This window comes from Rhinatrema bivittatum, chromosome 1 (genome assembly GCF_901001135.1).
Source record: "Rhinatrema bivittatum chromosome 1, aRhiBiv1.1, whole genome shotgun sequence".
Lineage (NCBI taxonomy): Eukaryota > Metazoa > Chordata > Amphibia > Gymnophiona > Rhinatrematidae > Rhinatrema > Rhinatrema bivittatum.
Genome location: NC_042615.1, coordinates 616,337,523 through 616,362,905, shown reverse-complemented (window position 1 = coordinate 616,362,905; position 25,383 = coordinate 616,337,523). Strand labels below are relative to the sequence as shown.

At 44.2% G+C, this 25,383-nt stretch overlaps 1 protein-coding gene across 4 annotated transcripts in view; it reads left to right on the top strand.

Moving 5' to 3' along the window:
• AP3S1 (adaptor related protein complex 3 subunit sigma 1) overlaps positions 1–25,383 on the top strand; it is a 234,635-nt gene that overhangs the window by 80,737 nt on the left and 128,515 nt on the right. For all 4 annotated transcript variants that reach the window (XM_029571241.1, XM_029571216.1, XM_029571224.1 and 1 more), the window contains exons 2-3: positions 1,740–1,831; positions 11,862–11,973. In XM_029571241.1, coding sequence (XP_029427101.1) covers positions 1,740–1,831; positions 11,862–11,973 — 204 coding nt within the window. The remainder of the gene's footprint in view (positions 1–1,739; positions 1,832–11,861; positions 11,974–25,383) is intronic.

The window sequence follows — 25,383 nt, the reverse complement described above, 5'->3', positions numbered from 1 at the left end:
TCATAAAAATTATTAAAAATTGTCCAAATATCAATAAAATATTTCAAAACAGCAGACACATCACATAATACCCAATAATTAAAATGGCAGTCAATCAAGAAAAATAAACTTAAAAAGCCGCCTTTACTTACCCTCTCCAGCAACTCTCCTACTCCTTTCCCTTGCAGACCAATAGCACTCACCAGAAGCAGCAGTGGCTGCTGAAGCTCTGTCCTCACAGTCCTCTTCCTTAGGGCCCACAACCAGTCACAACCAGTCTCTGTCTCACACAGACCAGTATCTCCCTAACTAGTATCTCTTCCTCACACTCACACCAGTCACCTCACTGACCAGTCTGTCTCTCTCTCTCTCACACACACACACACCAGTCATCTTCCTGACCAGTCTGTCTCTCTCTCATAGAAACACATCACCTCTGACCAGTCTCTCTCTCAATCACATACAAATGTTCTTGCTCCCATTCTACCACAACCCACAAAGCTGCCACTCACGCACCCAGGCACCAATTCTACCTCACACACAAAAAACTGCCACTCACGCACCCAGGCACCCATTCTACCACACACACAAAAAGCTGCCACTCATGCACCCTGGCACCCATTCTACCACAACCCACAAAGCACTGCCACTCACGCACCCTGGCACCCATTCTACCACAACCCACAAAGCTGCCACTCATGCACCCATTGTACCACACACACACAAGCTCTCACTCATGCACCCAGGCACCCATTCTACCATACACACACACAAAGCTGCCACTCAGGCACCCATTCTACCACACACACACACACAAAGCTGCACTCACACCCCCATTCTACCACACACACACACAAAGCTGCACTCACACTCCCATTCTACCACACACACACACAAAGCTGCACTCACACCCCCATTCTACCACACACACACACCCCCATTCTACCACACACACACAAAGTTGCACCCAGGCACACATTCTACCACACACGGAGTTTCTTCTCATTGTTTTCCCCAATAAGCCTGGCCTCCGCTTATCAGCTGCCGCTGACCTGACTTCCGGGGGTGCGCAGGGAATCTCCGCTCTTCAGTCCCTCCGGCTTAGCCTCCAGCAGCGGCGCACAGGTCTCTTCGTTCTTGACTTCAGTCCCGCCGGCGGTGCACGGGTCTCTCCATTCTTCGGCGGCAGCGCACGGGCCTCTCCACTCTTCGGCCGCCGGCGGCGGCGCACAGTCCTCTTCACTCTTCGGCCGCCGGCGGCCAAGAAGGAAGAATTCCCGCGGCACGGCCTTTCTTCTTCCCGCGCACCGCGTATCACTTCCTGTTCCGGGTCGGGGGGTGGAATGCAGGCGCGGGAAGAAGAAAATGCCAGCTGCGGATGCTACAGTTGTTTTTTGCACCGCTGCCGTTCCCGCTGGGCTTGAACGTGCTGATAGCCCGGCGGCAACGGCAGCAGGGAAGAAAGAGCAGCGGGAGGGACCGGGAGCCACGCGACACACCTGCCGGTGCTTGGCGACACACTGGTGTGTCGCGACGCACCGGTTGAGAACCGCTGCTCTAGCATACAGATGCTAATCTTTGTGTCATGAGAGAATTTCAGCACAGTTTATACCATTTTGTTTGGCATTTTCCCTGGAGCATACAAATAGATTGCAACCAGAAAACCTTTGAATCCATTGTTCCTTGGAGTGCTTTGGGTAACTGTACTTTATAAATAATTACTAATGTTTTGATAGTAAAACATTTATTTTTTCACACAGAATGAAGATACACAACAGCAGATTATAAGAGAAACTTTCCATTTAGTATCGAAACGTGATGAGAATGTTTGCAACTTCCTGGAAGGAGGCTTGTAAGTACAAAGCTACACAGAAATTTCTGACATTACTTAAATTGTGTGAGATTTTTTACCGCAAGCTGTTTCCAGATTCTGTTGTTCATATTGCATTATAGTGGATCTGACTTGCATGTTTTCACACTAATGCTGCTACTCTGTTGTGGGCCGGATATTTTCCTTGTAAATCTGGGGCCGCTGACTGAACTGTGTTTTCAACAGATTACTCTTCCAGTGCATGTTGTTTGAATAAATGTAATTGCCCTAGAAGCTGGTCATCCTCTCTACTGCACAAAAATACATATCTGAAATACCTGCAGGAAGTCTAAAGATAAAATAATTTTGTTTAGATAGTTTAGTGTGAGTATGAAGAAAGAAAGATCACATCTTTCTTAACATCCAGTCAGATGAATCCAGAACATCTGGGTTATGCACCTGTACCAGTAGATGGAGTCGGAGCAAACTGACGTCACAGTATATATACCCCTTCAACGATATCAGCCTGCTAGTATTCTCTGTCTCCAGCAGATGGTGGACGTGCATCTCTCTATTAGTAATTGCTTCATTTTGTAAAAGGAGAATTAAGGATATTACATTGCCCTGCTCTCCTGCGGTGATACCAAAAGGTCCTTTCCCCAGCTGAGAATTCCTGAGGCGATTTCCGTGGTCGCTCAAATGAGTGCCTTGGTCCGGTAGCTGGTTTTTCAGCCGGCGTGGACTTAGCTGCTTGTGCGGCTGAAAGGCAGCGTGTGCAGGAAGCTGAGCACGGCGGTGACCGCATATGCCCTCTCCCCTCCCACAGGTGGAGACCAGCTCTGTAGTCAGCCAGGTAAGGCTGAGCTCAGGTAAGTTTTAAAATTAAAAAAAAGAAATAAAAATATATTTTCAGAGACGTAAAAGGAGACTTTTGTAATGTAGGGCTTACTCCTTTTTTCCCGGTCTCCGTGCTTGGTGCACTATCCCGACAGTCCCACTCTGTGGGAGTTCAAAGGATGTGGGCAGCCTGGTGGGTTGAGCAGCCTCTGTAGGCTAAGCCCCGCTCGGAGGCTTTTTCGCTGCGCAAAGGCATTTTGTGCGCTTTTCTTAGGCTGCCCTCTATAGGATTGTTGGTTCGGCATATGCATCTAGTAGTGCATCCAGGTTGTGCGTCCAGTTTTTGGACGCTTAGTTGGGCCTTGTATTCCGTGCGTCTAAGTTAAGCAGCACCTTAAGTGGCCACATGCTTACCTGTGAGCCCAAGTTACATTGTGCACTCAAATTGTTTTTTACGCCGCTTAGTTTTGGGATCCCTAAGTTTTGGGCGCCTAGGTGTGAGATGCTAAGTGTTGGTCTCCTAATTTTTGGATGCCTAGTATTTTTGGACATACCAAAAAAAAAACCGGTTAGATGCATGCCTCCAGCCATCGCTTAAACACTCTGTCACCCATAATGGCGCCTAAGCGTAAGAAATGTAAGCACCGTTATCTTTGCACTGCCTGTCATATTCGGGCATCAGCCAGGAGTGCCCGCTAACTTATGCCAGCGCTGTTTGGAGGCTCAGGGAGAATTGCTGCCTTCTGATTTCTCTAAGGCTGGTTCTTTCCAGCTGGATCTAGGCTTAGGAATGGACGACCCAGGTGGGGCAACTGATTCCTCAGCAGGGGATGGAAGCTCAGTCTGTATGCCTCAAGTACCTCCTGGATTGGATGCTTCTACCTTTTCGTGGGTAGAGTTTTTCCAGGGTTTGCAATCCTTTCTCCAGGCGCAATCTTCATCCACCTCTAATACTCTCAGTGCCGGGACCTGCTATTAAGTGCTGGAGTACTGCTAGTGCCACAGCGGGACTTCTCAATGAAGGTCCGGATGGCACGGATGATGACGCTGATCCGGACTCCCTTGAGGATGGTGAAATTCCTCCAGGATTAGAACCGTATAGAACTATGCTATGGTTCTTTTATAAAGATGAGCTGACAGCTCTGATTTCCCAGACCTTGAAAATGCTCAGAGTTCCTGGAGCAGACACTATGACTGGGCCAAAGAAATATCCCATTTTGGTTTCTTGCGTAAGGCCTCTTGTTTATTTTTTATCCGTGATGGAAGCCATGCAAAAATTAATTGATGTTGAGTGGGGTGTCCTAGAGGCTAATTTCAAAGGGGGTTGGATTTTGGAAGGACTGTACCCTTTGGATCCAGTGGCAAGAGAGTGATTGCGTTTTCCAAACGTCGATGTGCTTGTGTGTGCGGTCTCCAAATGGACCACTATTCCTGTGGAAGGAGGAGCTGCCATGAAGGATGCCCATGCTAGAAGGATTGAAACTATCTATAAACAAGCATTTGATGCAGTGACAGTGACCTTGCAGATCGCTTCCCTGGTGGCTCAGTCTTGTTTATTTCTCTCCTAGGGGGTCGATGACTCCGGGGTGAACTCCAGGGCAGTTATGGAGTCAGCTGCTGTGTTTTTGGAAGATAAGGGCTGTGATTTGGTCCGCTTTTCAGCCAGAGGAGTGGCTTCCATTGTAGTGGCCAGGCATCAGTTATGACTGAGAAATTGGTCAACTGATGCAACCTCCAAGGCTACCCTTAACAAATTGCCCTTTAAAGGCTCGCTTTTATTTGGAAGCGAGTTGGAAACATTGGCCAGTAAGTTATCCCCGGTTCCTTGTTTGCCAGAGGATAAGAAGTAGATGCCACACTCTTTTAATATGAGAAACCATACTAGAGGATCCAGGCATTTTCATCCCTATAGAGGAACGATCCTTCAGAGAATTCTACCTTTTGGTAGGTCTCAGTATTTTCATCCCTGACAGCCAAGAAGGGGTTCGGGTTGAGGTAGTGAAACCTCCTGACCCTCCCAATCAAGGTTTGCTGGCCCACCCCCAGGAACAGGAGATAGGGGGATGCCTCTCTCTCTCTCTTTTATCAGATCACATTGGATCAATGGGTCCTGGAGGAGATACAAAAAGGATATGCGCTGGTGTTTCACAGTGTTCCTCGGGATGTGTTCATTGAGTCTCCCTGCCACTCACCAAAGAAGAAGCAGGCAAGGCTCCTCAGTCTGAGGGCTGTGGTTCCTGTCCCCAAGTCTCAAGAAAATTCAGGTCATTATTCCATTTATTTCATTGTGCTCAAGAAGGAGGGCTCCTTTCATCTCATCCTGGATCTCAAAGTTGTCAACCATCATCTGCAGGTGACACATTTTTGCATGGAAACATTGCACTCGGTAATAATGGCCCGTGCAGTTGGGGGAGTTTCTGACCTCCTTGGATCTGTCTGAGGCACACCTTCATATTCCCATTCAACTAGAGCATCAACACTTTCTTCGGTTCATAGTTCTGGGATGTTATTATCAGTTTTGGGACCTGCCCTTTGGTCTGGCCACCACCTCAAGAACCTTTCCAAGGTAATGGTGGTAGTAGCGGAAGAATTGAGAATACATGGGATCCTTGTACACCTGTATTTGGACGACTGGCTGATTCAAACCAAGTCGCTGGAATAAAGCTGCAGAGTGACCCTAAAGTTGATCTCCCTGTTGCAGGAGCTTGGCTGGATGGTGAAATTGACCAAGAGCAGTGTACAGCCTGCTCTGTCATTGGAATACCTTGGGGTTTGGTTCGACATGGGGCAGGGCAATGTTTTCCTGCCGGAAGTGCACATTCAGAAGTTGATGACACAGTTCCGTCTGTTATTGAACACTCTGCGCCTGACCGCATGGTCCTAACTGCAAGTACTTGGCTTAATGGCGGCACCCCTGAAAGTGATCCTGTGGGCGAGGATGCATTTGCATCCTCTTCAGCATTCCCTGCTGTCATGGCGGAACCCACAGTCTTAGAACTATTCGATTTGGCTCTTCCTGCCGATGGAAGTCTCCTCCCAATTGCAGTGGTGGCTGCAGGCGGATCATCTAAGGAAGGGAGTTTCCCTAGCGCCACTGGACTGGCTAGTACTGACAACAGATGTGAGCCTCCTTGGTTGGGGAGCTCATTGTCAGGAGTTGACGGCACAAGGGTGCTGGAATACGGAGGAGTCTCTCTGGAACATCAATCGTCCGGAAGCTAGGGTGGTCCGGTTGGCATGTTTGCAGTTCAGCGATAGACTGCAAGATCGATTGGTCCAGATAATGTCGGACAATGCAACCACTGTGGCTTACATCAATCAGCAGGGAGGAACCAAGAGTCAGCAAGTGTCACAGGAAATAGATCACCATGTGGAATGGGCAGAAGTGCATCTCCAGATAATCTCAGCCTCACACATAGCAGGAAAAGATAATGTAAGAGCAGACTTTCTCAGCAGGGAGAGTCTGGACCCAGGAGAATGGGCCTTGTCAGATGAGGCATTTCAGCTAATTCTGGATCACTGGGGTCCTCCATTCCTAGACCTCCTGGTGACTTCTCGCAGTGTGAAAGTTCCATGATTCTTCAGTCACAGGAGAGATCCGAAGTCATTGGGGATTGATGCCCTAGTGCAGGAGTGGCTGGAAGACAAGTTGCTGTATGCCTTTCCTCCATGGCTCATGTTGGGCAGATTGATCCGAAGGATTGAGCGCCACAGAGGGATGGTGCTCTTGGTTGCTCTGGATTGGCCCAGGAGGCCATGGTTTGTGGATTTGCGGCAGCTTCTGGGGGACTCTCCCCTTCGACTTCCAGTACACATGAATCTGCTAAGTCAGGATCCAGTTCTTCACAAAGATTCAACTTGGTTTTGTCTTATGGTATGACCGTTGAGAAGCTCGATTGCTAAAACATGAATACTCAGTGGCAGTGATTTCCACTTTGCTTAGGGTTAGAAAGTTCTCCACTTCCTTGGCCTGTGTGTGAGTTTGGCAAATATTTGAGGCCTGATGTGAGGATCGAGTTTCTCTTCCTTATTCGGCCAAGATCCCGCTCATTTTGGAATTTTTGCATGATGGCTTGAATAAAGGTTTGGCCCTTAATTCCTTAAAGGTACAAGTAGCAGCTCTCACGTATTTCAGGGACCAGGTGACTGGTGATTACTTGTCGGCTCATCCTGATGTGGCCATTTCCTGAAAACAGTGAAACATCTTCATCCTCCCTTGTGGTTTCCAGTACCCTTATGAGGTCCTAATTTAGTCTTGGATTTCTTAGCAGGTCCTATGTTTAGGCTGATGTGTAGCCTGTCCTTGCAATTACTGACCTTGAAAATGGTGTTTCTTGAGGCAATTTGTTCTGTGTGGAGAGTTTCCGAGCTGCAGGCCTTGTCTTGCCAGAAGCCTTTCCTCTGGGTGATTCCAGAGGCATGATACAGCTGTGTACTGTTCCTTCTTTTTTACCAAAAGTGGTCACTGAATTTCACTTGAATCAGTCCATCTCCCTGCTGTCTCTGGACAAAGAGAGAGATGTAGAGGAGTATCGTTGTAACAATACTCCTCTACATTCAGTGTCAAGAAGCATATCATCCGATATCTGAAGGTTACTGAGACTTTACGGAAGACATATAGCCTGTTTGTTCTTCACGGCGGTTCTAAACAAGGAGAACTGGCCTCATGGATTACAGTAGCCCACTGGATTAAGGAAGTAGTCACGGCTGCATACGTGGATGCTGGGAAGGGCTCATTCTACCAGGCTCAGGCAGTGTCATGGGCAGAAGTTAGATTGTTGTCTCCCATTGACATTTGCTGAGCTGCAACGTGGTCCTCCTTACACACCTTTTCCAGGTATTATCGTCTGGATTTGCAGGCCTGGCAGGACGTATCCTTTGCACATGCGGTTTTGACAGGACCATGGGCAGCCTCCCTCCCTATTCGGGAGCAGCTTGGGTACATCCCACTTTGTTCTGGATTTATCTGACTGAAAGTTAATAAATAAGAAATTACTACTTACCTGATAATTTCCTTTTCTTTAGGACAGTCAGATGAATCCAGCTTTCCTCCCTTGGCTGCTGAATGTTTATAGTATGGTCCTCCTACGGTATGTGACTATGTATTACAGGGATTACTGGTAAGTGTTAGTCCAGTCCCTAAACTGTTATTACATTCTTATCTGAGTTCAGTGTTGCCTGTTGGCCGAGTATTGAAATGGTTATCTATTTTTTAATCAAGTTTTTTGCTAGTCTGTCCATAGTTGCTTTTGAAGAGAATACTGGCTGACTGATGTCACTGCAGGGGTATATATACTGTGAAAGTTTGCTCTGTCTCCATCTGCTGGTAGAAGTGCATAACCCACTTGTTCTGGATTCATATGACTGTCCTAAAGAAAATGAAATTATCAGGTAAGTAGTAATTTCTCATTCTCAACCAAAGTGCACATCATAATAACCTAGAATTTACCTTTGAGCATAGAAGAAGCAAAGGCCTTTTATGCTGGATTCTCCAGTAAATGCCGAGGAATGTCTATAGGCCTATTCTAGAATCTGGATGCACAATGAACAAGGTTTATTGTATAGATAAATATAAAGCATATCTTTATCAGGAGGCTAGAAATGTGAATCTCACATGTGGTGGTGGGCTGTGTGTGTTGTGTGTTGCACAATCCATTATGACACGTTTTCAGGCACTGGAATATTTGAAGCTGCTTAGGAATGGAGACCGTGACTATAGATAGATCTGACAGATTACAGCAGACTTGTTATTACCCCCCTTTATTTGATTTGAAAATGTTCTAGTTCACTTCAGAATTGTCTTAATTTTCAGTTCATCATGATCCTTTGAATGGGGTAGTGTTGCTCAGGTTTGGATTACAGTCTGACCTAAACGGGAAGGGATTCTGTGGCCTAATTTTGGAGGACTTGATGAGCTTCCTCTGCTGATCTTTTCCAAGAGTGATGGAGTTGGTCTAGGCATTTAGGGCTCTTTCTTGAGTGAGAGGGGTAGGAGCTGGCAGTCTCTAGTTAGGATATGATTTCATGGAACACTGGTGTGTACAAGTACATTTTTGTATGGCCTTCACCAACCTGGTTGGTTTCTGGGGAGTTGCAACCTGCCGGTTCCAATCTGGCTAGTCTTTGGTCTTTTTGCTAAAGAGTGATTGTCTCTAGTTTAAGTGAACTATTGTGTAATTTTGTAATTATTGGAACGCTGTGTTTTATTAACTGTATTATTATGAATTGTATCTAAATTGCCATAAGCAAGAAATACAAAATGAAGGTTTATCTATGAAAGAAACACGTAGGACAAATTATCCTTATCCTTTTAATTTAAAACAATTTCACATACGTTGTATTTTTAATGGAGCTGGCGAGAAGTAGCTTTGAGTAAAGACAGGCAGTTCGCTGCTGAAGAGCACCCCCAGCACAGAAAACCTGGGTCCCTCAGTGGAGACTACAAATTCCTCCTCTCTCTCTCAATGCAGAGTTTAGAGTGGATCCTAATAAATTGTTGTGGTTTCTGCAAGAGAGAAGGGGCATCAGGGAAAACTAATCCTGCTTACTGCTTAAATAGTTTACAAGATGCAAGTACACTCTTGCAAATTCTTTGAGAAAGGGCAGTTTGAGAAAAGTGAGGTAAAAAGGCCCTGTTTAAAGTCCCATCGTGAGTGGATAGAAGAATCCAAGCAGTATTTCAAGCTTCACAGCGCTGTGCTTTTGTTACTATTCTGCAAGCCAGTACTGCAACAAAAGAAAGATGACCAGACCACTCCGACTGTCGTTTGAACATGGGAACCTTGCAAGTGGAGCGCCTTTCTTAAATCCTTTTAGTAGACGTGTTTAGAAAAGGTAAAGTAAGGATGTGCTTTCACTTCTGCAGCTCCTCTCTCTCTTACCTTAGAGAGATGGTAAAAGAGCCGAAACCTAATAAAGAGGCTTGATGGTGAACCCAGACAATACGAACTCAATTTTCCCCGAGAACAATTCTCTCAGCACGAACTCAAATTTTACCTGCAGAGCAAAGAAATGGAGCACACCTTATATTGTATCTATCCTGGGCTTATAACAAGGGCTTCGTGGGAGCTTTAAGTTGGCTGTAAAGATATTACAAGAACATATTAAAAGGTTTTTTTTTTGTGCAATAAAGAAACCCCTGGCCAGTGTCAGGTCCTCAGTAAAAGTATCATTGAGGCTATTTTATGGCATCAGGTCAACTAATTCTTTTTGTGAGTGAAGTTTAAGATCCAAAACTTAATTCAATACTGTGCAGAAGGGGGCAAAACCCCAACAGAAACCCTGCACTCCCAATTCTGTAAGCAAACACCAGGTACCCATAAACAGTTAAGAGGCGCAGAGCAGACCTGGGATGCTTCCCACTGCTACTCACTATACAGAAACAAATATTGGAACACCAGTACACCCATTGAGAGGTGCAGATTGGAAAACAAAGCCAGCTGTATTACTGTTGATCCTGTTACAAGAACTACAGGCTAGCAGAATATTTTACTTCAGTCAAGCATGCAAAGCACAGACAGACCCACACCAAATGCAAAATCAGTGGACCACAACCTATAAATAGAAGTGAGGAATAAAATCGAAATGGAACCCCCCCCCCCACCCCACCCCAAGAAGTCAGACTCTGAGAAACACATTTATGTGCCAACGGTCCAGATTTTCTGGATTGTACATAAATTAAGATCAGTGTTGAGAAGCCAGAAGGAGACCTAAATATCTTGAAATTAGGTGCACGTCACCGCAGACCTGAGTAACTCTGAGATGTGAGCGGCCATGGGGGCAGACCAGAAGCACTTCTGTCTCCTGCCCTTCTGCTCCCCTCCTCCTCTTCCCATGGCCTCTTAGTCACCAAAGCCAGTGCCTGCCCAATAGGCCATGGGAGAAGGCAGGAGCAGCAGTGTGAGAGAGATTTGCCTCCTGCCTAACCTTACGGCTATTCTCGCTCTCCACTCCGCACCAGCCACCAGCAGGAGACGCTTAGCAGTAGCAGCCTGCAGAGGCCAAACCCTACAAAACCACTGCCCCTGGGGACAGAAGCTCAACCGACAGAGCCTGCCCCCTGCTGAGTCTTCATAAGGACCAAGGAGAAGCTTTGTGCCTTAGTGGTAGGAGAGGGTGAGCCTGGGGAAGGAGAAGGTCGAGGGTGGGGTGGAAAAAGTGGGTGCAAGGAACATCCGTTTGATTGGAAGTTTCACAGTTGAAAATTAGCAAACCACAAATTTTCTTCTTTGCTGTGGAAAATACAAATACATAAGATGCATTATTTCCTAAAGCTGACGGAGAAAATACGACTTCCAACTAAAGAGTGTGCGGGAAAATCAATGTTTTAATCCTGGGGGAAACAGCAGAAACAGCAACTATAGTAGCAAAAGGTCACATCCAGGCCACAAGACATATATTGCCATAGAATAATTATTAATTTTTTGGGTAAATTTCTTATATTCTGCAAACTTCCAAAAATAATGTTCAGTGCAGTTCACAAACTTGCACACCTAGTCGTCTAAACCTATAGCAAGAAAACAAATATTAACAGAGACAAAAACGGCAAAACATTCAGAATTGCTCTTTCCTCTTCTGTCCTTTTGTAATTCTTTCCTTGTATTTGGCAAAAAATATACAAATTGTCATGCTGTTGAAGTTGCTTAAACTGAACTGAGAGTGTTTAACTAGCTGAGATTCTGCTACAGTTTTTTTTTTTTGTTTTTTTTACTGTTCTCCGGAAATTAGACTGGGGAGTAACATTGCTAGCAAACATCTTCTCTCAAGCATGGTGACTCAGTGAGAGGAATGGATAAGGGAAATAAAAGCCATCATTTGATGCTTATGCAGATTTACATTAATATGCTTGGCCTTTTAAACAGTTTCACAGGTATTTAATTTCATTTCTGATTTATGTTCTGCCTTTAGTGACTGGTCAGCCACTTCAAAGTGGACCACTGGTTTAAGCTTTTTTACTTGACACTCTACAGCACATGAGCTGTTGCTGGAGTGGCCAAATCTGGTCCTCAAGAGCCACCAATGGGCCTGGTTTTCAGGATGTCCATGATGCATAGGCATGACAGATTTGCATGTGCTGCCTCCATTGTATGCAAATGTATTCCTTGCATATTCATTGTAGGCAGCCTAAAAACGAGACCTGTTTGTGGCTTTTGTGGACGGCATTTGTTTTAAGTCCAGTTGAGCAAATACTAAAAGTTGTTGTTCACTGTGTGTAATTTGTGTCCTTTTTGTTTAGATTAATAGGTGGTTCTGACAACAAACTGATATACAGACACTATGCCACACTGTATTTTGTCTTCTGTGTGGATTCTTCAGAAAGTGAACTTGGAATTTTAGACTTAATACAAGTAAGTGTTATTAATAATGAACATCCTTATTTTATTTTTGGTCTGGCAATGTTATCCTGTCCCTTTTAGGGTTTCAGTTCAATCAGAATGATAGTGCCATGAGCCCTCATTCTCACCCATTTTGTATCTCTTCTCATCCCTGCCCAGCCATCAGGGTAAATACTGGCCAAAAGATGCAGACCGCTAATCCCTCTGCAATCCAACCCAAGGGTACCCCCTGAACCATCCCATGGGTGTTGCTAACACATGATGGCAGGGATCCACCTCCCCGCCACCTTCGACCAGGGGCCTGTGAATGCCACCTGAACAGCATACCCCGCTGCTCTTGGGAATCAAATCCTGGTCCCCTGCTCTCATGCTGCTGCTGAATCACCAGCCTGGACATCCGTAATAAAGCCTTACATTTGTTTCTTTGCTTAGTTCTTTTCCTGAAAAATTAGTTGAACAGAACAGCTGTCAGCTGAGTAAGCTCAGGTGAGGTACATTTGGGTTACTTTCAAAGCATCTTGGCATATATTAACTTGCTTGGTATCATGTTTGTGGCAATTTGTGTAACACATAAAATACTTTTGCAGTTTATTAATACAATAACTGGATTTTGTTTGAGTAGGAGTTTAATTTCTTACCTTGTTTTTAGTTTAGGAACCTTTGGTCATGATTATGTCTTTTTTTAATACATGCTGATGCTGGGAGTAATTAGAAATCTATTCCCACAGTCTATTCCCAGCAGAGACATTTTAAGTGCATTTGTATTTAAATATATTTATTTAAAGGGCCAAACAAATCCTCCCCAAACTAAAAATATATTGCATTACCGGGATCTTGGTGTTTCAGATAATGATTATGGATCGCAGCATCTTATTTCCAAAGTTTTTAGCCTCAATTTGATAAGTAACAGAGGCCTATCAGATTGTATTGGATGTCTGTGTGTGTCTTGTCTCTCCCTCCACCCTCTTTATAATTTGGAGACAGCTAGGGGTAGGCAAATCAAAACTGGTATGAAGGTAGGCCTTGGGGGTGGGGCAGTGGCATCAGACTTTTGTAGTTTTCCTCCAGATGTTGAGGGATGTTGGGTTGGGAGGGGGGCAAAATTAGTAATTTTCCAATAGGAAATGTTTGGGACTAGAACCAAACCTATCTAGAAAGTCATGTTTTCTACTGACTTACTTAATATATTTGCAAATTATAAAAATGATTTGCTTAACTGTACATAGCGATGGAATTTGAAACTTGGGAGCCAGAGCGATGCTGCTTTTGCGAGCTAGGGCTCTGATGCTAAGGGAATAGGAAGACTGAAGGCTCAGTAGGCATGATTTTGGATCCTAGATAATTCTTCTACTTTATTTTAGAAAACAATATGAGATTGATTCTCCCCCACTCTTTCTGAGAGTTTTGGATGGGAAAAAAGTATCTGCAGGAAACAGAGCTGCAAATCTTTGCAGGTTCTTTCCCCTGTAGCCGCTTTCAAAGTGAAAGTCCGAGCGCATTTTTTCCCTTTTGAAAATTGGTGCTAAGATCGCAGATGGAAAGTACCAGCAGAGCTTGCCGCAGTGTGGCAGTTTGTCCTCTATGAGGGCGATCTTTAGAAGGATTTGCATGCATAACTCTGGCTTATGCATGTGAGTTTCCTTTTGAAAATCACCCTGAGGGTTGTGTGTGGTCGGGGAAAATGTTATGAAAATTTTGTATGCAATAAAATGTCCTTGAAGAAAAAATGAAGGAGACTTATCTGTATAAAAAAATCCTTTGTTTTCAACCACTGCTTGAAGTCCTCGGAAGGTAACAAATCAAATATACATAACCAACATGGTCCTATATTTCAAGGTCGTCTCTGCTTCAGGGTTTACATATTTTAGTAAAACTCTTAGATGCAACTTCAGTGCAATGCTAATTGCATGCGAATAGCATACCAAAATGGACCAATTTAAACTTTGGATCCAGAAATGGCAATAACATCCATAAGTGAGTAAATCCATCTGTCAATCAATCATAATGACCTGTAGTTAACCTCAAAGAAATCATAATGCAAAGTGTAGAATTGTAAATAAAATACAATTTACGCATCATGTTTTTTTTTATAGTGAAGCTTACAAACTTTTCTCTCATTAAATTTTCAATTTAAGGTAACATTAATATGAGTTCCAATCTTGATAAGAGGAATGTCCAAAAAAGGGATCTGGTGCTGATGATGACATTGTAAACTTCAAGTTAAGATCCAACGTATTAATCCAATTCAGAAATTGATGTAAGTTTCTCTTCTGCACCTTTCTAAATAAATGTCATCTATATGGCAGTGCCAATAGAAAACATTTTAAAATAAAAATCAACACTATATAATTTAGTGTCCTCAAAATGAGATAGAGATTAGCTAAATTTGGAGCCATTGTAGTTCCTTATAGGTGCATATAAAATCCAGACTCTAAAAGTGAATTTTCTTTTTTTTACATAGTGCTAAATGTGCGATAGCCAAAATGAAACCAGATGGAATATGAACTGGTTGTGGTCTCAGAAAAAGTGTATCTTGAACAGTTGACAATGCTGCTGACTAAGGAATGTTTGTATACAAAGCTTCGATGTTCAGAGAGACCACAAACATATATTCCCCAGCATTTGCTAGTCCATTTAGAATTCTAAGCATATGAGAAGAATCTTGCACAAAAGACCTGACTTGAGATCCAAATGATTTACAAAAATATTCACAAATTTTGTCAAAGGCTCCAATAAGGAATTGCAGAGTGATAGTATGGGATGGCTAGGTGGATGATCCTGAGAATTGTGAATGTTAGGCATGAAGTAAAAAAAATTGGAACCTGAGGTTGTTGTGTTGTCAAATATTGGTTTGTTTCCAATAGTCGAGAACGAAGAATTTTTAAAAAGACTCTTTTTTTTTGTTTTTTCTTCAAGGACATTTTTTTGCATACAAAAAAAAAAAATGTAAGAAGAGTTTACTATAGAATATACAAATTTGAAAAAAATGCCAAGAGGTTCATTATAAGAAGTTTATAGTTTATATAGTGGAGGAAGTTGTGTAAAGTTCTTCCTTGTCCTCTCTTTCACATTATGAAGGCATTATATAATTAGGAAGCTTTGCCTTTGAACTAAAATTTGTATCTTGTTAGATTTCTTAGACAGATGGACTCAGGACCAGTGGGTTTATGCTCCCCTGCCAGCAAATGGAGACTGAGCAAGCTGACATCACAGTATATATAACCCTGCAGTGAACCCAGCCTGACAGTATTCTCAGTCTCCAGTAAGTAGATGGTGGACGTGCATCTCCCTATGGGGATTGTGTTGAGCTTTTTGAAAGGAGAAATTTGAAATTCTAAATTCAGGAAAAGAAAGCCCCACCTCCTGCAGTGATATCTAAAGGTTCCACCCCGATTTGAGAATTTCTGAGGCGATTTCCATGGTCCCTCAGAGGTGTGCCTTGGTCCGGTAGCTGGGTTTCCCAGCGTGGACTTAGCTGCTAGTTCAGCTGAAAGGCAGTGGGTGCAGGAGGCTGAGTGTGGCGGTGATGACAGATGCCCTCTCGCCCTGCAGCTGGAGACCGTTTCTGTACTCAGCCAGTATGCACTGAGTTCAGATAAGGTTTAAAAAAAAAAAAAGGAGAAAGTTTTACCTGAATCGGAGATAGAGGGGTTTCAAGACTTCCTCTGGTCTCCATTCTCGGAGCACCGTGCCGACATGCGTTCCTGCTCCCGTTGAGGTTGGGGAACTGGGCAGCCTGGCAGGTTGAGCGGCCTTCGGTGGGCTAGGCCCCAAACTTAGGCTTTTTTCTTGTATGCCGCGTGGTAGGCCACAGAGGCCGTTTTGGCGTGCTCTTGTGAATGTTCTGCTGCCCTCTATAGGCCAGTGTGCACAGTGTGTTCGCTCTGCGCATGCGTTGTACGTTCAGTTTTTGGGTGCACTTTTTATGTGCACAAACGTTTTTACATGCTTAACTTGGCGCACAGGTTATGCATGAGCCTTGCCACGCTTTCATCTAGGTGCTTATTTTTTGGGCACATTTCATTTTTGAGCGTGAGCCATTCCAACGCATGTTTACCGCAGCAATGGCACCAGTAAGCAAGAAACCTAAGTATCTTCCTATATGTGATGCCTGTCATATTAGGGCTTCTCAGTCTGACCTGGCTTCTAACCTCTGTCAGCACTGCTCAGACACTCAGAGAGAGTTGTCTTCCTTGGATTTTGCTATGCCTGGCTCTTCCCATTCTGATGATAGTTTGGTCACGGCCTTGACTGGGGGGATGTTAGATCTAGGCTGTCCATTAACTGGCTCCTCCGCTGGTAAGGGCAGTTCTGTGGGACCAGCTCCAGTTCCTTCTGGGCTTGGTCTGGACCTGGCTGCTTTTTCTTGGGTGAAATTTTTTCAAAGCTTACAAGCCTTTCTTCGGGCGCAGTCCTCCGCTTCCCCCATTTCTGTCTGGTCAGATCCTCAGCCGGTGGCTCCTCCCTCTTCCATTCTTATGCTTAAGCACTGGGGCTCAACTCTGCTCCCACGGATGTTCCCGACAGGAATATGGTTGGCACTCTTGATGATCCTGATTCCTGGAAGATGGGGAAATTCCTCCAGGATTGGAATCATATTGAACCATGTTGCAGTTCTTTCATAGAGATGGACTGCTGGCCCTGATTTCCCAGATCTTGAAGCAGCTGGGTATTCCTGGTGCAGATGTTATGTCAGAGCCAAGGAATAATCCCATTTTGGTTTCCTTACATAAAGCCTCTTGTTTTTTTTTCCCAATGGTGGATGCCATCCAGGAATTGATTGATCTGGAATGTGATGCCCAAGAGGCAAATTTTAGAGGGGGTCAGACATTAGAAGGCCTGTACCCCCTGGATCGGGCTGTGAGAGAGCGTTTGCATTTTCCCAAGTGGATGCTCTGTTATGTGCCATGTCCTAAGCGGATGACTATCCCCGTAGAGGGAGGAGCGGCCTTGAAGGATGTACACCATAGAAGGATTGAGGCTATTTTTAAGCAAGCCTTTGAAGCAGTGGTGATGATTGCCTCCTGTTACACCCTAGTGGCGCGATCTTGTCTGCTTCTCTCTCAGGAGGTTGATGAGTCTGGAGGGAATTCCAGAGTGGTTATGGAGTCTGCTGCTACCTTTTTAGCAGATGCAAGCTGTGATTTGGTCTGGACCTAGGCCAGAGGAGTGGTTTCATTGATAGTGGCCAGGCATCAACTCTGGTTGCAAAATTGGTCAGCTGACACAGCTTCTAAAGCCAATCTTATCAAGATGCCCTTTAAAGGCTCACTCTTGTTTGGTTGGGAGCGAGTTGGAGAAACTGGCCAGTAAGTGCGGCAAGTCTCTGGTGCCTCGGTATCCAGAGGATAAGAAACAGTTACAGCGCCCCTTTGGTATGAGGGGTTGTTTCTGGGGTTTCAGGCGTTTTTGTCCCTACAGAGGGATGACCTTTCAGTGGACTCAGACTTTCGGTAAGTCTCAGTCCTTTCATCCCTGGCAGCCCAAGAGAGGAGCAGGTTCGGGTGGTAGACTTCCCGAGCATCCCAATGAAGGTTTGCCCACCCACCTTCGGGAACAGAAAATAGGGGGACGTCTCTCTCTCTCTTTTACTGGAGGTGGGTCGAGATCACATCAGACCAGTGGGTCCTGGAAGTGATACTTGAAGGGTATGAAATAGAATTTTGCATTATTCCTCAGGATGTGTTCATGGTGTCCCCTTGCCATTCCCCATAGAAAGTAACAGGCAGTGGAATTCACATGTCGAAGGCTCCCTAGACTGAGGGCTGTGGTTCCGGTTCCCACATCTCAAGAAAGTATGGAGCGATATTCCATTAATTTTGTTGTGCCCAAGAAAGAAGGCTCCTTTCGTCCCATCTTGAATCTCAAGAGGGTCACCCGTCACTTGAAGGTGACTCATTTTCAAATGGAAACCTTACGCTCGGTAATAACAGTGGTGCAGTCGGGAATTTCTGACCTCCTTGGATCTGTCAGAGGCTTACCTTTATATTCCCATCCGATTGGAACACCAACACTTTCTAAGCTTTGCGGTGTTGGAGCACCATTATTAGTGTTGGGCCTCTGCCTTTGGTCTAGTCACCACTTCCAGAACATTTTCCAAGATTATGGTGGTGGTGGTAGCTGCGGCCTTGTGAAAAGAAGGAATCCTGGTGCATCCATATTTGGACGACTGGCTGATTCGAGCCAAGCAAATATAGTCCATATGCCTATATGTAAAAAATCACCAAAACTAATGATTTCCGAATTATCCCAAACAACTGAAAAGCAGGTTGTTAAAACAAACAAAAAACACACTTTGAAATGTCTATATGCCAATGCCAGAAGTCTAAGAAGTAAGATGGGAGAGTTAGAGTGTATAGCAGCAAATGATGAGATTGACATAATTGGCATCACAGAACTTGGTGGAAGGAGGATAACCAATGGGACAGTGCTATATCAGGGTACAAATTATATCGCAATGATAGGGAGGATCACTTGGTGGGGGTGTGGCACTTTATGTCCGGGAGGGTATAGAGTCCAACAGGCTAAAGATCATACAAGAGACTAAATGCTCAGTAGAATCTATATGGGTAGAAATCCCATGTGTGTTGGGTAAGAGTATAGTGATAGGAGTATACTACCGTCCACCTGGACAAAATGGTCAGACAGATGATGAAATGCTAAGAGAAATCAGGGAAGCAAACCAATTTGGCAGTGCAATAATAATGGGAGATTTCAATTACCCCAATATTGACTGGGTAAATGTAACATCAGGACTTGCTAGAGATATAAAGTTCCTGGATGTAATAAATGATTGTTTCATGGAGCAATTGGTTCAGGAACCAACAAGAGAGGGAGCTATTTTAGATTTAATTCTTAGTGGAACACAGGATTTGGTGAGAGAGGTAACGGTGGTGGGGCCACTTGGCAACAGTGATCATAACATGATCAAATTTAAACTAATAACTGGTAGGGGGACAATAAGTAAATCTGCAGCTCTAACACTAAACTTTCAAAAGGGAAACTTTGATAAAATGAGGAAAATAGTCAGAAAAAAACTGAAAGGTGCAGCTGCAAAGGTTAAAAGTGTTCAACAGGCTTGGACATTGTTTAAAAATACAATCCTAGAGGCGCAGTCCATATGTATTCCACGCATTAAGAAAGGTGGAAGGAAGGCAAAACGATTACCGTCATGGTTAAAAGGTGAGGTGAAAGAGGCTATTTTAGCCAAAAAATCATCCTTCAAAAATTGGAAGAAAGATCCATCTGAAGAAAATAGGATAAAACATAAGCATTGTCAAGTTAGTGTAAACATTGATAAAACAAGCGAAGAGAGAATTTGAAATGAAGTTGGCCATAGAGGCAAAAACTCATAATAAAAACTTTTTAAATATATCCAAAGCAAGAAACCTGTGAGGGAGTCGGTTGGACCATTAGATGACCGAGGGGTTAAAGGGGCTCTTAGGGAAGATAAGGCCATTGCAGAAAGACTAAATGAATTCTTTGCTTCCGTGTTTACTAGTGAGGATGTTGGGGAGATACCAGTTCCGGAGTTTGTTTTCAGGGGTGACGAGTCAGACGAACTGAACGAAATCACTGTCAACCTGGAAGATGTAGTAGGCCAGATTGACAAACTAAGAGTAGCAAGTCACCTGGACCGGATGGTATGCATCCCAGGGTACTAAAGGAACTCAAAAATGAAATTTCTGACCTATTAGTTAAAATTTGTAACCTATCATTAAAATCATCCATTGTACCTGAAGACTGGAGGGTGGCCAATGTAACCCCAATATTTAAAAAAGGCTCCAGGGGTGATCCGGGTAACTATAGACCAGTGAGCCTAACTTCAGTGCCGGGAAAAATAGTGGAAACTATCCTCAAGATCAAAATTGTAGAGCATATAGAAAGACATGATTTAATGGACACAGTCAACATGGATTTACCCAAGGGAAGTCTTGCCTACAAACCTGCTTCATTTTTTTGAAGGGGTTAATAAACATGTGGATAAAGGTGAACCGGTAGATGTAGTGTATTTGGATTTTCAGAAGGCGTTTGACAAAGTCCCTCATGAGAGGCTTCTACGAAAACTAAAAAGTCATGGGATAGGAGGCGATGTCCTTTCGTGGATTACAAACTGGTTAAAAGACAGGAAACAGAGAGTAGGACTAAATGGTCAATTTTCTCAGTGGAAAAGGGTAAACAGTGGAGTGCCTCAGGGATCTGTACTTGGACCGGTGCTTTTCAATATATATATCAATGATCTGGAAAGGAATACGATGAGTGACGTTATCAAATTTGCAGATGATACAAAATTATTCAGAGTAGTTAAATCACAAGCAGACTGTGATACATTACAGGAGGACCTTGCAAGACTGGAAGATTGGGCATCCAAATGGCAGATGAAATTTAATGTGGACAAGTGCAAGGTGTTGCATATAGGGAAAAATAACCCTAGCTGTAGTTACACGATGTTAGGTTCCATATTAGGAGCTACCACCCAAGAAAGAGATCTAGGCGTCATAGTAGATAATACATTGAAATCGTCAGCTCTGTGTGCTGCAGCAGTCAAAAAAGCAAATAAAATGTTAGGAATTATTAGGAAGGGAATGGTTAATAAAACGGAAAATGTCATAATGCCTCTATATATCGCTCCATGGTGAGACCACACCTTGAATACTGTGTACAATTCTGGTCGCCGTATCTCAAAAAAGATATAGTTCAATGGAGAAGGTACAGAGAAGGGCAACCAAAATGATAAAGGGGATGGAACAGCTCCCTATGAGGAAAGGCTGAAGAGGTTAGGGCTGTTCAGCTTGGAGAAGAGACGGCTGAGGGGGGATATCATAGAGGTCTTTAGATCATGAGAGGTCTTGAACGAGTAGATGTGACTCGGTTATTTACACTTTCAAATAATAGAAGGACTAGGGGGCATTCCATGAAGTTAGCAAGTAGCACATTTAAGACTAATCGGAGAAAATTCTTTTTCACTCAACGCACAATAAATCTCTGGAATTTGTTGCCAGAGGATGTGGTTAGTGCAGTTAGTGTAGCTGGGTTCAAAAAAGGTTTGGATAAGTTCTTGGAAGAGAAGTCCATTAACTGCTATTAATCAAGTTTACTTAGGGAATAGTCACTGCTATTAATTGCATCAGTAGCATGGGATCTTCTAGGTGTTTGGGTAATTGCCAGGTTCTTGTGGCCTGGTTTGGCCTCTGTTGGAAACAGGATGCTGGGCTTGATGGACCCTTGGTCTGACCCAGCATGGCAATTTCTTATGTTCTTATGTTCTAAGTCTCAGGAAGAGAGCTGCCTGGTGACACACAAGGTGATCTTTTTATTGCAGGAGCTCAGTTAGGTAGTGAACCTGACCAAGAGTAATCCTCATTCATCCCAGTTGTCCGGTTCGACAAGGGACAGGACAGAGTTTTCCTACCAGAAGTTTGGATCCAGAGATTGATGTCTCAAGTGCGTCAGTTGTTGAACACCATAACCCAGGCTATGTGGTCCTACCTACAGATACCTAGCTTGATGGCAGCTACCCTGGAAGTGGTGCCTTGGGCAAGGGCGCCTATGCGTCCTCTTCAGTGCTCTCTGCTATCTCATTGGAACCCGCAGTCTCAGGATTATGTGGTTTGGCTCCACTTGCCGATGGAAATCTACTCTCGCCTCCAGTTGTGGTTGCCTCCAGTTGTGGATCATCTAAGAAAGGGAGATCCCTTGTCCTCTCCAGCCTGGTTGGTACTCACGCCAGATGTGAGTCACCAAGGTTGGGGGGCTCACTGTCTGGAGTTAACGGAATGCTGAAGAGTCCCGCTGGAACATAAATCACCTGGAGGCCCAGTGGTACGGCTGGCATACTTGCAGTTCAGGACTGAAGAAGCAGCAAGGAAGGCTGTCTAACAAAGCTGTGAGAGCAACAAAACAGGATTAGCAGCCAGATGTCCAAACTGGATTTCTTTATTGAGTAGTAACACGAGTGTGTGAACAAGACTGTGCAACAAATAGTTATTACATAGGCTTAGGAGAACACTTATTGACAGACATCTGGCTGCTAATCCATACTTGCAGTTCAGCCACAGGCTGCAGAAACAAGCAGTTTGCATGATGTCGGGTAATGCAAGGACTGTAGCCTCTAACAATCACTAGGGAGGAATCAAGAGCCAGCAAGTTTCACAGGAAATAGACCAGCTGATGGAATGGGTGGATGGTCATCTGCAGACTATCTCGGCCTCTTACATTGCAGGAAAAGACAACATACAGCGGACTTTCTCAGCAGGGAAAGTCTGGATCCAGGAGAATGATTGTTGTCAGCTGAAATGTTTCAGCTGATTGTGGATCACTGGGGCCTTCTGTTCCTACTCCTGATGGTGACTTCTCGAAATGTGAATGTTCCTCACTTCTACAGTCACAGGAAAGATCCATGGTTGCTGGGAATAGATGCTCTCGTACAGGTCTGGCCAGAAGACAGACTGCTTTATGCCTTTCCTCCTTTGCCCTTTCTAGGCAAGGTAATTCACAAGATTGAAGGCCACAGGGAGCTAGCACACCTGGTGGCTCAGGTGTCCATGGTATGCGGATTTACGAAGACTTCTGGTGGAGTCCCTCCTTTGTCTTCCGCTGCACATGGATCTGCTTCAGCAGGGACTGGTTCTTCATGAGGATTTGATTTGATTCTGTCTTACGGTTTGGCCCTTGAGAGGGCTTGCCTGTTAAAGCATAGTTATTATTCTGCGGTGATTGCCACTTTACTCTGCGCCTGAAAGTTCTCCACTTATTCGGCTTATGTGTGGGTTTGGAGAGCTTTTGAGCCTGGTGTGAAGAGCGGGGTGTTCTCCCTCTTCAGTTGAGATCCCTCTCATTATGGATGTTTTGCAGGATGGATTGAATAAAGGCTTGGCCCTTAAATCCTTGAAAGTGCAGGTTGCAGCTCTTGCCTGTTTTAGAGGCCTGGTGAATGATGTTTCCTTGTGTCTCATCCTGATGTGGCCCATTTTTTTTGAAGGGAGTGAAACACCTTAGGCCTCCCTTGAGGATAGCAGTTCTATTGTGGAATCTTAATTTGGTGCTGGACATTTTGGCAGGCCCTATGTTCCAACCACTGTGTAGCCTTTCCTTATGGTTGTTGACTTTGAAGACTATGTTCCTGGTGGCTATATGTTCTGCGTGTTGGATTTCTGAGCTGCTGTCCTTGTCTTGCCAGGAGCCTTTCCTTTGGGTGACTCCGGGGGCTTTACAGCTGCGTACTGTTCCATCCTTCTTGCCCAAGGTAGTCTTGTACTTTCATTTGAATCAGTCCATCTCCTTGCCATCCCTAGATAAGGTCAGGGATGCGGAGGAGTTTCGCCTTTTGTGCTCCTTGGATGTTAAGCATCTTGTCGTGCAGTATCTGGAGGTCTCTTAGACGTTTCAAAAGAAGGACCACCTGTTTGTTCTCCATGGCGGGAGTAAGCAGGGTGCTCTGGCTTCGCAGGCTACTATAGCTCGTTGGATTAAGGAGGTGGTCATAGCTGCGTATGTGGATGCTGGAAACCCGTTGAATACTCAGGTTAGAGCTCAATCCACTAGGGCTCAGGCAGTGTCATGGGCGGAGGTTAATCTATTGTCTCCCATTGATATGTGCCGAGCTGCGACGTGCTCCTGCTTACACACTTTTTCCAGGTTTTATTGTCTCGACGTGCAGGCCCGGGAGGATACAGTCTTTGCACGTGCGGTGTTGTTGGACCGTGGGCAGCCTCCTACCCTGTTGGGAAGTAGCTTTGTTAAATCCCACTGGTCCTGAGTCCATCTGTCTACATGCTAGGAAATGGAGAAATTATTTACCTGATATTTCGTTTTCTTTAGTGTAGACAGATGGACTCAGCTTTCTGCCCTCGGCTGTCGCAAGAGTGTGTGAATATTCCTTTTATGGGGCTCTGGGTCCCAAGGGATTACTGGTAAGTGTTCATCCAGTCCCTAGCTTGGGGTTCCTAGAATCTTATGTGAGTTCAGTATTTATGGTTGGTTGAGTACTTTTAATCAAGTTTTTTGCTAGTCTGTCCACAGTTGCTTTTGAAGAGAATACTGGCAGGCTGGAATCACTTCAGGGTTATATATACTGTGATGTCAGCTTGCTCTATCTCCATCTGCTGACAGGGGAGCATAAATCCACTTGTCCTGAGTTCATCTGCTACACTAAAGAAAACAAAATTATCAGGTAAGTAATTTCACCAATTTCAGAAATATAAATTTGGGGATGGCCTTGTTAGGTTTATCATTATTCCTTAGTCCTTCCTGAGTGGACTTTTTGTTTTGGGAAAAATGAAATGTCATTTCACTACATTTTTCCTGCAGTAGTTGTAGGCATTCTGTGGTGGACAGAGGCAGAGAAAACATCTGAATGCACACTTTTGATTTTTAAAAGCTTGTACATGTACGTTTACACAGAAAGTTGCAGCTGCTTGGGAGCAAGTTTAACTTTGTGCGTCTATACTTGTACCGGGCCAATGTGGGAATTTTCAAAGTGAACTAATGCATGTAAGTCTGCTTTGAAAATTCTGACTGCTTCTTTGTACCCACAGCCTTTAGCTCTACGTGGGCAGCTGAAAATTATCTTCAATATGTATACTAAACCTAACATTCTTAATTGAAAATCATATCCAAAAAGAAAATGAGATATGCTTTTGAGAGCTCAGAGGGAAGAAATGTAGAGAGAAAAGGGTCCAGGGAGTACAGATCCCGCATGATAATGGCTTTCAACATCTTTTGGGTGAGCAGCGGAAATCTTCCTCTCTCCTTTGTGGTCTCTGTGCCTCTTTCCAGCTGTTGAATCAGTTGGTGAGCCAGAATGTAATGGTATGGCCTAAAGAGGAAAAAAAAAGTCAGATGATATTCTGCTCAGAGAAACAGCCCAGGAAATAGCTTAGGAAGACAGAAAGCAGCACCTACAGCTCCATATCCTAGAAAGGACTATCTGCAGCTGGAAAACTTAGAAAACAGGACTTGGGCTCTTTAGAAGGCAGCTGTATGCTTTTCTCTGCACCTCGCAAAAGCTATTACAGAATAAGAGGAAAAGGCGGGGGAAGGGGTTGAAATGGTTATACATGAAAATGTTCTTCCCAAGGTCTGAAATAGTGCTGATTGTTGCGACTTCGGCATTTTACATATGAAAAAGAAACATAAGTTCACAGAAGACACAGACAATATAATAAGACAGCACAGGCTGTAGTCGCATTAGAAATGACACTTGTTCAGCAGGCAGGTAGTACCGGTATATGCTTTTGTTTTACATGCAATACCAAAAAGTAAATCCACAGTCAGATTAAAAAACAATTGATGAATCACTAAATCACTGAAACAATAAACGGTAAGCATATGAGAGTTAATGCTCATATTGTTAGGCTACCATATCACTAAAATTGCTGGTCAACCATATTTTCATCATCACCACCCCCCCCTCCATCCATG